General features: G+C 37.6%; 1 protein-coding gene across 2 annotated transcripts in view; it reads right to left on the bottom strand.

The window, feature by feature from the left end:
* Positions 1-15,560, bottom strand: part of LMBRD1 (LMBR1 domain containing 1) — a 67,584-nt gene that overhangs the window by 44,974 nt on the left and 7,050 nt on the right. Inside the window, exons 3-6 of one of the 2 annotated variants that reach the window (XM_041410696.1) lie at positions 13,331-13,391; positions 8,763-8,860; positions 7,736-7,803; positions 3,252-3,340 (exon numbers count right to left, since the gene is read on the bottom strand). In XM_041410696.1, coding sequence (XP_041266630.1) covers positions 3,252-3,340; positions 7,736-7,803; positions 8,763-8,860; positions 13,331-13,391 — 316 coding nt within the window. The remainder of the gene's footprint in view (positions 1-3,251; positions 3,341-7,735; positions 7,804-8,762; positions 8,861-13,330; positions 13,392-15,560) is intronic. The other variant, XM_041410697.1, reaches the window with a different exon arrangement.

The following is a 15,560-nucleotide window of genomic DNA, read 5'->3' as shown; positions in this document are numbered from 1 at the left end:
CACTGTATTTGATGATCCTCCTGTACAAGCATTTGAAACCAACATTTAATACCACTTTAGAAATCTGAACTGTGCTCAATGCAACATTAAGAAGCTAACTGGCTGAAAAATTGGTAATTGTATACCATAAGTATATTATCAGGCTTTGCCTCAGTGGATGAGTTTGCATTCCTTTCATAATTCCACAACCAACTACCAAGTGATGATTGGATGTTTGTTCTGTGTCTCAAGATCTTTGTATTTCTTAGGCCACTACAGACAGACAAAGGAAAAGGGTAAATTAATATAAAACCAGGACAATAGGTACAAGTAAAGACAACAGGTAACCATTTTGTCCTTATTTCTCCAGCACCTGGAACACAGAGCCCTTTGCAGAGAGGTGCTGTCTGTGGAGTACGAAGACCCAAGGGACCCCTGCATTGGGGTCTTGGGAGACAGCAATCTGAAAATAAGCCAGCAGCATGCCATGTCAGCATGGAAATCCCATGGCATCCCAGGCTACATCAACAGCAGTATGTCCATCTTATGTTAAGGGAAGGGACCACATAGTGCAACCAGTTCTGAGGCCCCTGCTGCAGGTTAAGACTGATAAATCTGAGCAAGCTAAGGGAAGAACTATGTTGGTTTGAAGCTGGAGCACATGCTGCACAGAGCAGCTGAGGGAGTCAGGCTTATTTGGCCTGGAACAGAGACAGGTTTGGAGACACACAATACAGCCTGTCTGCTCAGCAAACAGGTGGAGCCCAGCCCAGGGCTGTGCTGCTGTCCGAGTTTCTCTACTCCCTCGGGCAGGGAGGAGGTCGCACCGGCTGAGCTGAAGGCACGGCAGCCGACAGCCGGGGGGGGGGCACTCCCTAGATGCGCCGGGGCGTCCCGGGAGCGCCTCAGCAAGGGGCAGCAGGGAGCAGCAGGCAGGCGAAGTAGAAGAAAGAAGAGAGGGACCCTTCCCGGGGGTAAAATCCAGAGCCTTTATTAACTCCAGGTGCACCAGCCGAGCAGGGACCACGAGACAGGAATACAGCAGCTTATAAAGGGGGTGGAAACACGACACATTAACCAATGAGGGAGAACTGGGGAGTGAACAAACTCGTGAGAAACATGCCGGCTAGCCAATAGGGAATGTGACAGGGAGGGACCCTTGTTCCCGATCCAATCACCCACCGAAGGAAGGAGAACTTTCTGGAATATGGGAAGGAGACAGTGGGTGATGGACAGAGCTTGGGGAGGGATTGACAGAAGGTAACCAGGGAAACAGGGGAGGAGAGAACGAATTGACACTCTCAGAGAGAGAGGTTCCAGGGGAGGGGGAAGGGGGATCCCAGGACCGAACCATTATAGCTTTAGGGGGTAACAGAACACACCAAATGAATCCTGCACCACAACAGCCCAGGTTCTTCAGTGGTGCATAGTAGTCACGTGTGAGACAATTGGGTGACAGCAAGTATATCCACAACAAGTACGAGGAAAGATTTTTCCACAATGAGTTCAGTCTACAAACTTGGGGAGTTTTCAAGAGCTAGGTGATGAAGCCCTGAGCAACCCAGTCTGATCTTACAGCTGCCTTCTTGGTACAGACTTGAATAGATGACCTGAGGTTTCTCCAATCTGAATTATCCTATGAAATTACAAGTCACAAGAGAATGCTAATAGAAAACAAAATCAGACTTGCACATCCCAACCCAGTACCTCAATCAGTTTACTCTGCTAGAAATAAACATAGGCTATACTGTATTTCAGACAGAGCCAAATACTTTGTTACAGTCATATCAAGGTCACCTGGAAAAATTAGCTTACATCTCAGCTCAACCATTATCACAACCTGTATAAACAGTTTAAGTAGCATTTTTTCTGAGCTGTTATAATCTTTGCAAAGCAAGAGAAACACCAACAAGCAGACAGCCAAAACATTCAATAAGCTATGGATTTGTCCTCCCCATCTGCTATTCTTACAAGCACAGAACATATGATTAAAGACCCAGCAAGGTTGTCAAAGCAAACAAGAGCTTTGAGTATTTAAGTGGCAAGAGGAATAAGAGGCAAAATAGGGGCTTGTTGCTGAGTGGGCAGGCGATCTGGTGAGACAGGACTTTTCCATGACAAGTCTGAGCTACTGAATGCTTTCTTTGCCTCAGTCTTTCACAGCAAGACCAGACCTCAGGAAATCCAGGCCAGGCAGCACAGTGAGAAAAGCTGGAAGGAATATGTACTCTTGGTGGAAGAGGATCAGGTTAGAGAATACTTAAGCAAACTGTACATATAAAGTTGATGGGCCCTGAAGGAATTAGCTAGCTCTGTCAGTGTTTGGTATATGTCACTGCATGGAACTTTTATTCAGCACAGAATTCCTAGACTAATGCAGAATATGACTTGACAAAGGCCTGTATGATTGTATCCTAAAATATTCACACAGACGCCAATGCTCTGATGCACACCAAGATCGAAACACAAAGTAATGGAGTACCTAGGCACTGGGATCAATGTGTGTTAAACAACTTTTCGGTACCCTTTCTTGAATATATTTGAAAAGTGACATCAAGTCTGTTTTAGCTCACCTATAAAACACTTCCTGCACACCTTTACCCTGAAAAAATACCCTGGCTAAGCACATGAACTACATCACTTAAGTGTTAAATGCTATTCCATGGAGTTTGGCCTTCTCAACATCTCTTTACAGCCCTAGTTTAAAGTACAACAACTGCAAACAATTTTAGAAGAGGTCAGTACTGTAAGAGCAAAGGGAAGAAGCTGTAACACCCACAGGACTCTCCCATCCAAATAGACAGAACCACTCATCTCATTTTGACTGTGAACAGCAGTACTGCATTTCTTTAGGTAAATGAATGAAGACTGTCACAACAGCACACACTCACCGTACCCTGAAAGTCGGTGAACTTCAGCATCCAAGCAGCATTTAACAACTGAGTTAAGTGAAGACTACAGAATAAAGTATCCTCTCTCCCCACCATAAACATCAGCAGACACAACACCGGAGTCCTTGCTGTCAAACAGGGACTTGTATTTAAAGCACAGAGAGGAGATGCTGGCAGCGTCTGCTTCACAATAGTCCTAACTTTTGTTTTTCTCTGAACAGGAAGAAGTCTCATTGTAAAGACTTACTGAAAAAAAGCAGTCAGAGAAAAGTCAGAAAACTGCCACCAAGGAAGTCAACTATCTTGTTCAGTCAATGAACAAGCGGCAGAGGTTAGCAGAGTAGCAACTCATGCAAAGCTCAGAACAAATCTCAAACTTACGACTACTTCCAAATTCTTCAAACAGGAGTTTCACTTTCTCCCACTCTGTGGAATTCTTCTTGTTGGGAATATCCAAAGGAACAAAAGCACTGTAATACAGAAAAAAAAAACCACTTTCTTACCCTAATTAGTGAAGAGAAGACTTCAACTTCCAAATTAAGAAAATAGAAATCCATTCATTCCTGAAGAAAAGGCAGTGTTTCATTTTAGTCACATTCTCCTCAAATGCTGCATTTAGATCATCAGAGTACACTTATGTGTATGTATAGTCAGGCCTGAGGTCTGATGAACCTGTCCTCTATTTACTCCATTTCTATTTACCTGTCCTAAAAGAGGTAAGGACTCCACACTCAAGTATTATTAAAAGACATATTAATATAATTTACTATCCTGGTTTGATTCATATGCAGAAGAGCAAATAAACTTCAAGCATCAATCGAGACAAATTTTCATATAAATATACACTTGTGAAAGCCAAAATAAAATTAATGATTTCTCAAACAAGCATTGAAATATAAAGGGACATGTTTCTCTTCCATTATTACAACTAAACACATCTGCTCCTTTCCATTCTTTGTTTTGTAGTTGGCCCAGAGAGCTGAGCTGCAGAGAAGTTCACTAAGTTTTTTTGTTCTTCCATTAAGCACACTAGCAAAGAATGCTCAGAGAACAATGTCAGGTAAAACAGTCCCCTAGCTGAAAGCTTCCTGTTGTCATCATCTAAGGTTAACTAATAAGAATAACTCTTCAGCACCTGTACAGACAAAACTGCTGAGTTTGCAATAGCTGGAGAAACAGTGCCTCCATACCAAAAAACCACTGAAACCATAGCTTTGGGACATGAAATAGAATGTCTACAAGTCATGGGGAAGACAGATTTGAAGAGAAAGACTTTAGGCAAAAAAAGAAAGAACTCAAACCTAAGTCCATAAAGAATGTTCACAAGTATCAATTGGACTTGTATGACAAATTGATATAATTTGTACAACATAATTAGACTCCTGCTTGAAGTCCCAAATACATATATTACAGGAGCAACCTCAAAGTACAAAACAAGTGCTTTTGCTTCCAAGGTTAGGGCTAAACCAACTGTGTGCACATATAATCATCACAGCAAAACCAAACTGATACTCTGACAACAAAAAAAGTTGACATTTTAAAAGTCAAGTTTTTAATTTCTAAAGAAAGCTTCTTGACTGTGCAAGAGGCAGACTGAGGGCTAGCATTTGCTTACATTGACATGTGCTTGTTGACTTAGGATTTAGTTCTTGTATCTGCCTCACGTAGTAATTCTTTCTGTACAACGGCATCCAGACAAAATGAAGACACAGGCACTAAGACCAATTTAGGCAACATTTCTTCTTACAAATGATAAGAAGAAATAACTACAGGTTTATTTGCTAAAAATGTTTAAAGGAGACTGAGAACGTAACTCAGCTCAAGTCCTTTTTATTTTAGCACAATTATGGATTTGTGGACCTGTGGACCCTGCTAGATGGAAGAATATTTTAGGATATTTATAACTTGCTTGCCTTTTTTTTTTTTTTTTTTTTTTTCCTGAGACTACTTACAACCAGCATGTCAAAGGACACTAATCAGAGCAGGGGCTACTGAACACATTATACTTTTCAATCAGAACTCAGATAAACCTTGACTGAAGGAGATGGACATCTGATTCTACTCCTGCTCAAGTCCCATGCACCAAAGGCCACAGAAAGGAACACCGGAGTTATAAACTTGGAATGCAAGCAAACAAAACAGCTCAGCTGTGATGTCTGATACTTGGAGTTATGGACACAAATCAAATTATTAGCTGTGGTAATTTTAAGAATAGAAGCAAATTGCTATGCTGTTCAAAACACATCCTGGGTAAATTACGATTAAAATCTAGATCAATATCTAGGCTGCAGAACAAGGAAAGTAAATGCGAGACAAGCAGTTTAAAACTATTCACTCTTAGCAGGGCTAATACAAAAGTGTAGATGGATAAAGTTTGATCCTTAAATCAGAGTGTCATTAACTGTCATCCTTAGGAAATTATTTTTCAACACACCAGATTTAGACTCATTTCCTTAAGTGAGTTCTGCTGTGATATAATTTGCATAACTATTTATAGGATAATTAGATATATTCATAGCTTTTTAAGAGCTAATGGTTCTGGAAAACTTAAGGTAACCAGTTTAATTCTAAACACTGACAGCCAGAGAAGCATGCATTTTGGAACCAAATGTTCATTAGCCTCAAGAACTGCCTTTTTTTTTTTCATACTAGACTTCTTCAGGGTTCCTTAATGTAGATTGCAGTATGTCAAGCCCCTTGACAAGCACATGACATTTAGAGACAGTAGAGGGAAAGTGCCTAACTCATGGGAAGGGAAAGATATGATAAGTAAAAACTAGTTCTGAGCATCCCAGTATACATTTGCCCACACTTTGCTTTTCATGGTATTATCAAGTTATTTATGTGCAGAGGATTTAAGTATTTCAGACATGCACATTTTTGCCAGACAACTGTTTTGTAACAGACAAGTAAAGTAAGTAGCACAAATACTACTCCTGATAACAATTTGGACAATAACATCCTGCTCACTGAGCTGTGTTATCAAGTCAGAAAAACCTCCAAGACTACATGGCACAGAACACATTTGTTTCCCAAAAAAGTCACAATGATCTCTAGTGGAGCAAGGGCAACATCCCAGTAAGAAAAAGACACTCAAACTTTGAGCTTAATATATCTTTTATAATTCATTTGAGCACAGCTGAAAACTTCCTTATGTAGAACTTTAAAACTATTTTTTGACCCTTTTTAATCATACGGATTACTTCCTAAACCAATCAGAATGGAGGCTGTCTGGCTATGAGACACTAGTCATGTAAGCACAGGAAGAAAGACTATTTGTTAGGCACTTATCAGGAAATATTCCTTACACACACACACACCCCCACCCCCCCCCCCCAATCTGTGTGCAGGAGCACTCTAGTCCATTAAGCCTAGACACCTAGAGTCAAACCCAGTACATAAAATTCCAGTTTATTTTAACATTACTCTGATCCTAACCACCAGTGACAGAATCACTCACTACTGCAAGGCTAGTCTTGACTACCACATTCAGTCAAACTACACAGATAGAAACTTCAGCTCCAACATGTTTATCTCCTTCTGGTCACACTGCAATTCTGTGGCCACTCCCTGGCCCCTGCTATGAAAATAGCTGACTAAGACAGGTAACCTTCTTCAGAAAAAACACACACATGAACACTGAGGCATATGCTACTTAATTTACATAAAACTATGCTGGAAATAGAAGTCACATTTTTCTTCAGCACAGTCACCTCAGCTACCTCTAAAACTGAGCCTTCTCCCGTTGAAGGAGTCTTGCAGTTTCACTTCAAAGGGAAACACAAGAATTACCTTTTTCTATTCTTACTGGGAGGAATGAACATGCTTACACCTACTGAGGATTTCTGCTAGAGACACTACCAAGATTTCTAAACTGGATGTGTTATACAATACATCTATCTATACCTATGATGTGAGCTAACTGTCAGAAACAGCTTTTGCCAGAAATTTTAGTTATATTTCTAGACAATGATTAAGGTAATAAACTCCTAAAATCTTATAAGAGCAAACACTTTTCTTTCACGTAAAAGGACAAGGCACTTAATAGAAATTTACTTTTAACTTTTATCAAAACTAAAACAATATTCCAGTAAGATGGTATACAACTGGAAGCATTAATTTCTCTCTGGTTTCCACTTCACGCTCCAGTACTTTGATATGAATCACTTTAGCATACATTTTGCAATTTTACCAACTTTATTGCTGCAATCAAAATGCTAAAAAGCTTATGACACAGCAGACATGAGAAAGATCCAGTATTGGTGTACATGTCATGCTTAATGGTGATCTGAAATCCATTTTCTGCTACTGCTTGGAGTTTCAGAATAACAGCACTTGCTGCAAACAGCTTACTTCAGTAACATTTGCCTTTTAAACAAATGCCAACAAAAGCTTTATCATACAAGGCACTAACATTCTTCAGACAACATTTCTATTTAGGAAAGTATAAGCACATAATATTTAATCATTTTCCTAAGAAGCTGTTTTGCAATGTCCATCTCAGAAAAACCACTTGAGAAAAGCAAAAACCTATTTCATGCACATAGAAATCACAAATTTTCTACTCCCTGTTGTACACTGAAGCATTAATGTAGTTGTGTCAAAGCCACCATGTCCTTGATACCAACTCGCACTGCACATCCAGTCAGCCTGGAAGCACAAGCAGCCCCACAATTAAGAAAACAATTTGATCTTCCACTTAAACTCTTACCTTTCAGGTACGTAATTCTCAGGACACTTAAGCCCTATTAGTGATTAAGCTGATGTTGATTATACAGATTGAATGTATCATAATTTACCTCTTAGATGCACAGAACTCTAATAAACAAATCTTGCATAGAACAGTGCTCAATACAAATACTTACCCAATTAACAGAAGAACTGCACAAATTGTGATGAATCCCAGAGTGTATTTGAGTGCAGTTTTAACCTGCTGAATATTAAAGAGAAAGTTAATACATTGACATAAAAGGAATATAAAGGGATTTGTGCAAACTGTGAAGTAGTATACTTAGCATAACAGGTATTCTCCAAAATCCTCCATACACAGTATGAGTAGTTTTATACATAAGTCATAAGCATACATTCTTGAAGCAGCTCATAGCTTGAGAACTGTGAACAATGACATATAATTCTGCTTCCATCATAAGCTATGCATCTGAGCAGCTGTGGATGGAAGCCTGGATATATTCACTGCAAATGCACCCAAAGAAAACACTCACTACTAATACTCTATATTATGGTTATTATTAAAAGTCTTCTTATGTTAAGGTTACAACTAAACAGAAGAGATAACAATCATGGTTAATTGATTATAAGATCCTTTAGAAAAGTATTTTCATTTGAAACATAGCACCTTCCTGGCATGCAGTTACTGTGTTCCCCGGGAGGTCTCAAACCAGTGCATTACAAAAGTAAAAATGTTAGCTTCAGGTAAATTACTAGTGCCTACATCAAGAAAAAAAGCAAACACTACAGTAGGAAAACATGAAATTTGAGTACTTGCTTCAGAATCAGAACCATCTTCCCATTCTCTACTTTAAAAGCTGTCACTATATATGGCTTTTATTCTATGGAGTCTCAAGAAGTTTTAACTTCCTGTGTATGAAATCTTCCTCAAAAAAATTTTAAAAAGTTTGAGGACTTGATGAAAATACAGACATTACTTATCGCACTAAAATTTCATTTCATGTGAGACCACAGTGCTTAGACTAGACAATGTCAGACTACATCTTACTAAGCTGCTCCAGGATTTTTATGGAACTATAGTAAGAGACTTAAATATCACAATGTTAATACCACTTCTATGTTAAAAAATCATTCTTGCTTTCATGTTTTGGCTATATTCATTTGCCTTTTCATTGCTCGGTGCATTTGCTAGAGTAAACTTACTGAGCATGTGTTGCCATCATCTTCTTCCTTCTCCTCATAATAGAAATAGACAAAGGGAATCCACAGAAAGACGCAGAACAGAATGATCGAGTACAGAGCTAGGAGGAAGAATTAAATGAAGACACAGTTACATTGGCACTTCATTTACTACACAGTAATTCAAAGGAAAGAATAAAACATTCATTTCCTCTCATTCTAGCTCTTAATTTCAAGCATTGAAAAGTTAGTACAAGTCACTAGCCAGCATACAAACTATTACTGTTTTGTGAATTCCAAAGAACTTTAAAGTGAACCCTTTCAGACTAAGGATTTCAGATCCATTTTCAATTCAGCAATAAAAAAAGAGTAAAAGTAATCAACTGTATGCAGGTGATAGACAATACTAGCACATTAGCTAAAAAGCATAGTGGAAAAAAAGTAAGCTAAGCCACCCAATAACAGGCTGACCAAAAAAATGCATACCAAATTTAATTTAAAGGTATTTGGATCACTGGACTCAGTACCAGATTCTCCTATTAACATAAGTACATCATGGATGAAAGACATGGCTGTTACTGACCTCAATTCACAAAACAAAACAAGCTGTAGCAATGTAGTATCATCACTTCATGATCCCTTCTTAAAAGGAGGACTAATTGGAGATTGCAACCAATATTTAACTGCACAGCCACTAAACCAAAACAGTCCTTCTGTCATGTCACTTTGATGCACAGGTGATCATGAAGTAAAACGTTGAACATGTCTTTACAAATACTGTCAAGTTTTGAAGACATTAAGACAGCTGGTCAAAATCAATTGGATTGATTAGCCAGTGGTATGAAAAGAAAAGACCAATCTCAGGTAGAGAACCTCAAGTTTAAATCTTCAGCTCTCTGTATTATAAGCTGAAAATGCTTTAGAACATGATTATTTAGGAAAATCTTACAACACTCCACATTATCTTATACTATGAGCTTTGCAGAAGTCCATTAGGAACCTAAAAACTGTGAAGCAGTATGTTACAGTATTTGCGCCCCCCCAAGAAAAGTATCCTGGAACCATCTACTAAGCCTTCAAAACGTCAGAAGTGCTACACAACCAAGACTGCTTGTGCCAGCACAAAACTGCACCTTTGAAGGAATAAATAAAAGCACTCAGGACCACATAAGTCCTGTCATCTTTGTCTTTCATCTTTGCCCCATTTTGCATGACTAATTAACACCCTTCCATATACACATATATATGCAATTAACACCTTTCCATGAATACATTCATTCCCAACTTAAGTTTGTGACCTCTTATCTTGGCTAGTGCACTCCTCACAACGCCCACATGCCCCAAATAAATCCATCTCAGCATTTTTTCCTGAAGTTAGTGTAGAAGCCAAATAAGTATCAACACCTATAATCTTAATATGAATCACTAACTATATCGAAATAGAATTCATTCTTTGGAAAAATATTTCAAAGTGTTAAAGGTATCTACTGTTTAGCATATTGCATTAGTATGGCAATGCAAGAAGAGAAACAAGGTCTCAGTTCATGAACTCTCACATTTGCCAAGAGCAAATTCAGTGCTATCTAACACCTTGCAACCTCAATCTCAAAAAAGAAGCCTTCCTAGGCATTCTACAGCAGTAGTCATACTACTTCAATATTATGAACATGTGTGACTTTCAATTTATGCTCTAGCACATTGCTCCCAGAAAAGTTACCCTAATTAGGGAAGTGTTTCTGTAGATCAATTCCACAGTATTTGTCAAGCACAGCTACAGATCTCTCAGAGTATTGAGAATGGCTTCTCCTAGAACCTTCTCCTAGAACCAGACCACAAAATATGAAGTCATAGAAGCCCAAATTCTTGTGTTGACAACTCAGTGTCAATGACTTATAACACACTTGCAGTAAGCAGACAAAAGTCCATGTAAAAATCATCCAAGTAATACCACTTACCCTTTTGGATAAATTCTTACTCAAAAAATTTTAACCTAGGAATCACCATACTTTTGCTGACTCAAAAAGGAAACGGAAAATCTGAAGTTTAGCACATACCTCAAAGCACACATGAAGAGATACCATAAAATTTAGCACAGTCCCTGTCACACTGTAGCTGGGATTCATCTAACATATGAAGGTCAAGATCTTGGTCTATCTCACAAGCAGATTAGAATCTAGCAATAATACCCTGTCACCATACATGAAATTTCATCAAAGGACACTGAATATCAAGATGACTCCAACAGGTAGCATTTACTCACTAGAGGAAGAGCTACACAAAACACCTCCAGGTTACTGTCAGTTGTTTCAACCTCATTCTTTGTGATACAAAGCAAACTGTATTGGACAGTTTTCAATTATAACACTTTCTGCAAAAGAGTTTTCCTTCCAAACAAACTGACAGGCTTTTTTACAGAATTTGCCAACTATTGATCACTGTTCAATCACTGAACTACTGTGACGCATGTTCTATTACATTTGGGGTTAGAAATAGTAACACACTAAGCCACTATGGCTTCAAAGCAATTATTAGACTGCTTTCCTAAGAAAAGCTGTTAGGCTGCTCAAATCCCACTCCAAGATAGTTATTTCAAGCTTCACTCTGAGAGGTACCTCATTTACCATTCTACCAATACAAACTGATTCTACTTTTGTATCAGTCTATCCAAGAAACCAGGTGGGTATGAGAAACAGAGCACTTTTCAGGGGTCTAACAACTATGCAAAAGAACAAAAAAAGCTTTTCCTTATTTAGTTACAGCTTTATCAGTAAAAAGCAATGCAAGTAGCAAAGTAATGATTAAAATTCTAAAATATCAGTTAAATCCCAGTCTTCACATTCTTGCTACAACTACCAGTGATTTGGATTGAAGGACAATGACTTAAGTGCACCAATTATTAATACCATAAATTGTCAATATAACTACACCAGTCAAGTAGGATCTATATAGTTATCTCTCCATTTTCAGAAGACACAAGAAAATACTGGTATTCACATTCTTAAGTACAAAAGGATACTTCACTTCTGCTCATCCTGTCAGTTAAAAAAAACCTACTATCAAATACTTTCCCAGGAAGATAGCAAAAAAATAAAAAGTGGAATAGTATTACAATGGAAGAGTTGCTTCACTTTCTCCTTCTCAGCTGTCCTGTCACTATGCTGAGCAACAGCAGCAGATCACTAGATGATGTAGGAGAGGCATTGTGTTTTTATATATGATTTTTGGAGACTTCTGGAAAACAAGTTACTATTATTAAACATACATCTAGTTATAAAACCAGTTATGAAAAAGTGTATCTAGTCAAATTAAGATGACAAGAGAAAAAAATTTTAAAACCATGTTTAAATCTCTACCACCATCTGGAGGATATGCTATGAAATAAGATATTTTCCTACAGTATTTCAAGCAGACCTGTCCAGAAAAATTGGGAAAACTGCTTTTGTTTTTGGCCTAAGTTTAAATCTTTTTCAAAGAATTAGTTCAAGATTTCCCATAACATTCAGCTAACCCAAAACACCTTACAAAAATTCATCAGTCTCACAAATCTGTAGCAAACAGTGCACAGAAGAGCTCGAAGATTATTCCACCTTATGAGTTGTGAAATATTTGGTCTGTTAAACAAGACTTTGGCAAACTACAAAGAAAATAAATACATATCAATTTCACTAATAATAAAGTCAAGAATCTGTGTTAAAATTGTTTTTTGAAAACAGAAGTCTTCTTACTACTTTTGACTTTATTCATTTTTATGCTAAGTGAAGCCTATTCTAGTTTGTCACTATCACTGTCAAGCAATAATTAATCTGTATTTTAACAAAATAAGTCCACTATTTTACATCATTTCCTGATCTAAAAATATTTTCAAAAGAATCACAATAATCTAAGCAAAAAAGCTTAAAGTCTTTGGAAATGTGACCAAAACCAGGCAACCATCTGAGTTTGCACCATTAACTGAAAAAAGTATTTCACTCAAACTGTGCTGAGCACACTTCTATACCCACTACATATATCCATGAGTAGTAAAACTTCCCATAAGTTTCATAAGGACCACCCAAAAAACTGATATAAGACTATGCAGAGGTTTGCTAATCAGTTATTTTATTTCAGTCTACTTTTTTTAATATCAGTTATAGAACTGATTACCAAGATTACCACTTTTGAATCAACTCCTTTATGCTCCTCCACAGTAACTGCTACTTGGAACACTGTAGTTACTGAATCTGAACATTTAAAGTGTTGCACTCATGGCTGCATGAACTTTACACATGGTAGAGGAGTTTCACACTGCTGCATATATAAGTGCCATAAAAGTTACAGGAAAACCATGCATTTTCCTTAAGGGACCACTAAATACACAGGAAACATGTGAACCACAGATTATACAACGGAAACCACTAGCCTTTTCATGAACTGGCTCAGTGTATTTACATTTTTAGGGGACTCTTGAAGAGAAAAAATATTCTCTTAAAAGCACTAAGTATAAGACTCATGTTTAACCAAAACAGGATAACGCAATACGACCTCTAAAAACTTCATCACTTCACTTAAAGGTCCTATTACTTGAAAAAAAAACAAAAAACTAAAATACTTACTGTAATATCCATAAAGTACAGTGTCTTCAATTTGTCTTGAAACATTAGCATCAGCCCAGACCTAGCAATAAAGGATAGAAGCATTTATTATCAAACGTAATAAAAGAAGACTACACGAGACTCAGCCACTAAAGGACACAAATGAAGGGAGAGAAATAACAATCCTACTGCTAAAGAATTCCATGCTAGAGTGCTAGCAACAGTGAAAATGAATGGGCAAAAAGGAATAAGTATAGCACAGCTTCACAAAAGGAAGGGTTTAGACCCAAAGGAACATGAGTTTTGGCAGCTCCCATGTATGTTCTGCTAATTCCCACAGAATCTTTGTATGAGCCTCTGAAAATAATAGAATGGCCTGGGTTGAAAGGGACCTTCAAAGATCACCTAGTCCATTCATCCTGTCATTGGCAGGAACACCTTTCACAAGGTCAGGTCACTCAAAGTCCCATTCAACCTGACCTTGGAATGCTTCCGGTGATGGGCATCCACAACTCCTCTGGGAACCCTGTTCCAGAGAACCATAAACCTCAACATAAATTTCTTCTTTATAGCTAAATCTACACTCAGTTTAAAGCTGTTACATTTTCTTTTGTGTCTACAGGCCCTGGTCAAAATTGTTTCTACATCCTTCTTTATAAGCTCTCTCTGTATTGAAAGGCTGCAATAACATCTCCACAGCACCTTCTCTTCTCCGTGCTGAACAACCCCAACTCTTTCAGACTGTCTTCACAGGAGAAGTGTTCCAGATCTCTAACAGTTTTTGTGGCCTTGTTTTAACAGCTTTCTTGCACTATGGGCCACACATGGGTTGGACAAAGTACACAATGTACACAGTATTTCCATCACAGAACAGCTTTGTTTAAAATTCACACATATAGATACAACAATACTTAGACATAAGAATAAGAAATAAATTTTTAATATGCTCAGTTGTATATAATTCATTAACTTTTATTTTTATTAGTTATTACATCAATTTAAGCTATCTTCTCCTTTTTCAGAAGTACGAGACTTCACTTTTTTCTATGAACAAGACTTTAATTACATGAATATTCAACTTAGCAATATCTAATTTTACAAGTCAAATTCCAAGAGCACTTACATCCCTTATTTGAGCAAAAGCAAAAGTAACTGCACTACTCAGTCCTGAGGAATGGTCTGGAGAACAGAAGCAATGAAAGTGAAAGTACAGCTATGTTGGAAACTGCAGTCAGCCAGTGAAAATCAAGTGAACAGCAGTGAAATCAAGTTTTTGTGCCCATTCCCTCTCCTCCAAGAGAGGAATATTGGTTTAAGGAAGCTAAATATGTTATGACAATCACTGGCAGACACACTCAGGAACTGAATACAATGGTCCAATGCTGCCTGTATAGCTTAAACATATTTCAGAATTGTTTTAGTTTTGTGGGATCCAATATATATGTGGTCAAGAGCAAGAAAGTAGTTATCCAAAAGCAGAATTCTTTAAAAGCTAGAGAACACACCAACATAACTGAATTGGTGAAAAAAAAAAAAAAAACAAAACAAAAAACCCCAGTCCTGTCAAAGCTTTTTCATTTCTGTGTGTCTGTGTGCAGGCTTTCTTTCTTTCTCCAAACACGTAAAATCAATCCCTTTTAGTTGTAAAGATAAACACTAACAAGGATGATACGAAAATGCAAATGAGCACAACATTTGTGCTCTCATTGCTCCCCTAAGACATAAAGATACTTTGGCATTTGGTTTATCAGTTCTCTCAGAATCGCATAAAGTCATCTGGAATATGGGCTTGATGACATACCATGAACACTTTTTCAACTATCTCAGAAAATCAGCACCAGCTTCCTTTTTCTTACTATATGAAGACTTCCAGTAGGTCAGTTTACATTAAGCTTCTAAAATTCACTGTATGAACTAAACTAGATTATCATCCAGCTGGAATTTGAGTAGAAAAATACACATCCATTTTGACATCTAATCAGCAAAAAAAAAAGGATGAAAAATATTTTAGCAGAAGGGGAAGAAGGAACACCTGAATTATCTGTCAGGTACACAATAAGCTCAGTCTTTGAAGACTGCCAGGCTCACACCCAACAGAAGTTTAAAAAAAAAATTTCTAGGCATTTGTATTAAAATATACCACAAAAGAATTAGATTACAATAAGAACAGATACAGAACATCTAAATTGCCTCATGTTATATAATAAGAAAGTGCTTATTTTAATTAAGCCTAAGGGATAACCAAGATTGA

The sequence above is a fragment of the Onychostruthus taczanowskii genome, unplaced genomic scaffold, assembly GCF_017590055.1.
Source record: "Onychostruthus taczanowskii isolate IOZ18803 unplaced genomic scaffold, ASM1759005v1 scaffold33, whole genome shotgun sequence".
NCBI lineage: Eukaryota > Metazoa > Chordata > Aves > Passeriformes > Passeridae > Onychostruthus > Onychostruthus taczanowskii.
This window is presented reverse-complemented; position numbering and strand designations above follow the sequence as displayed.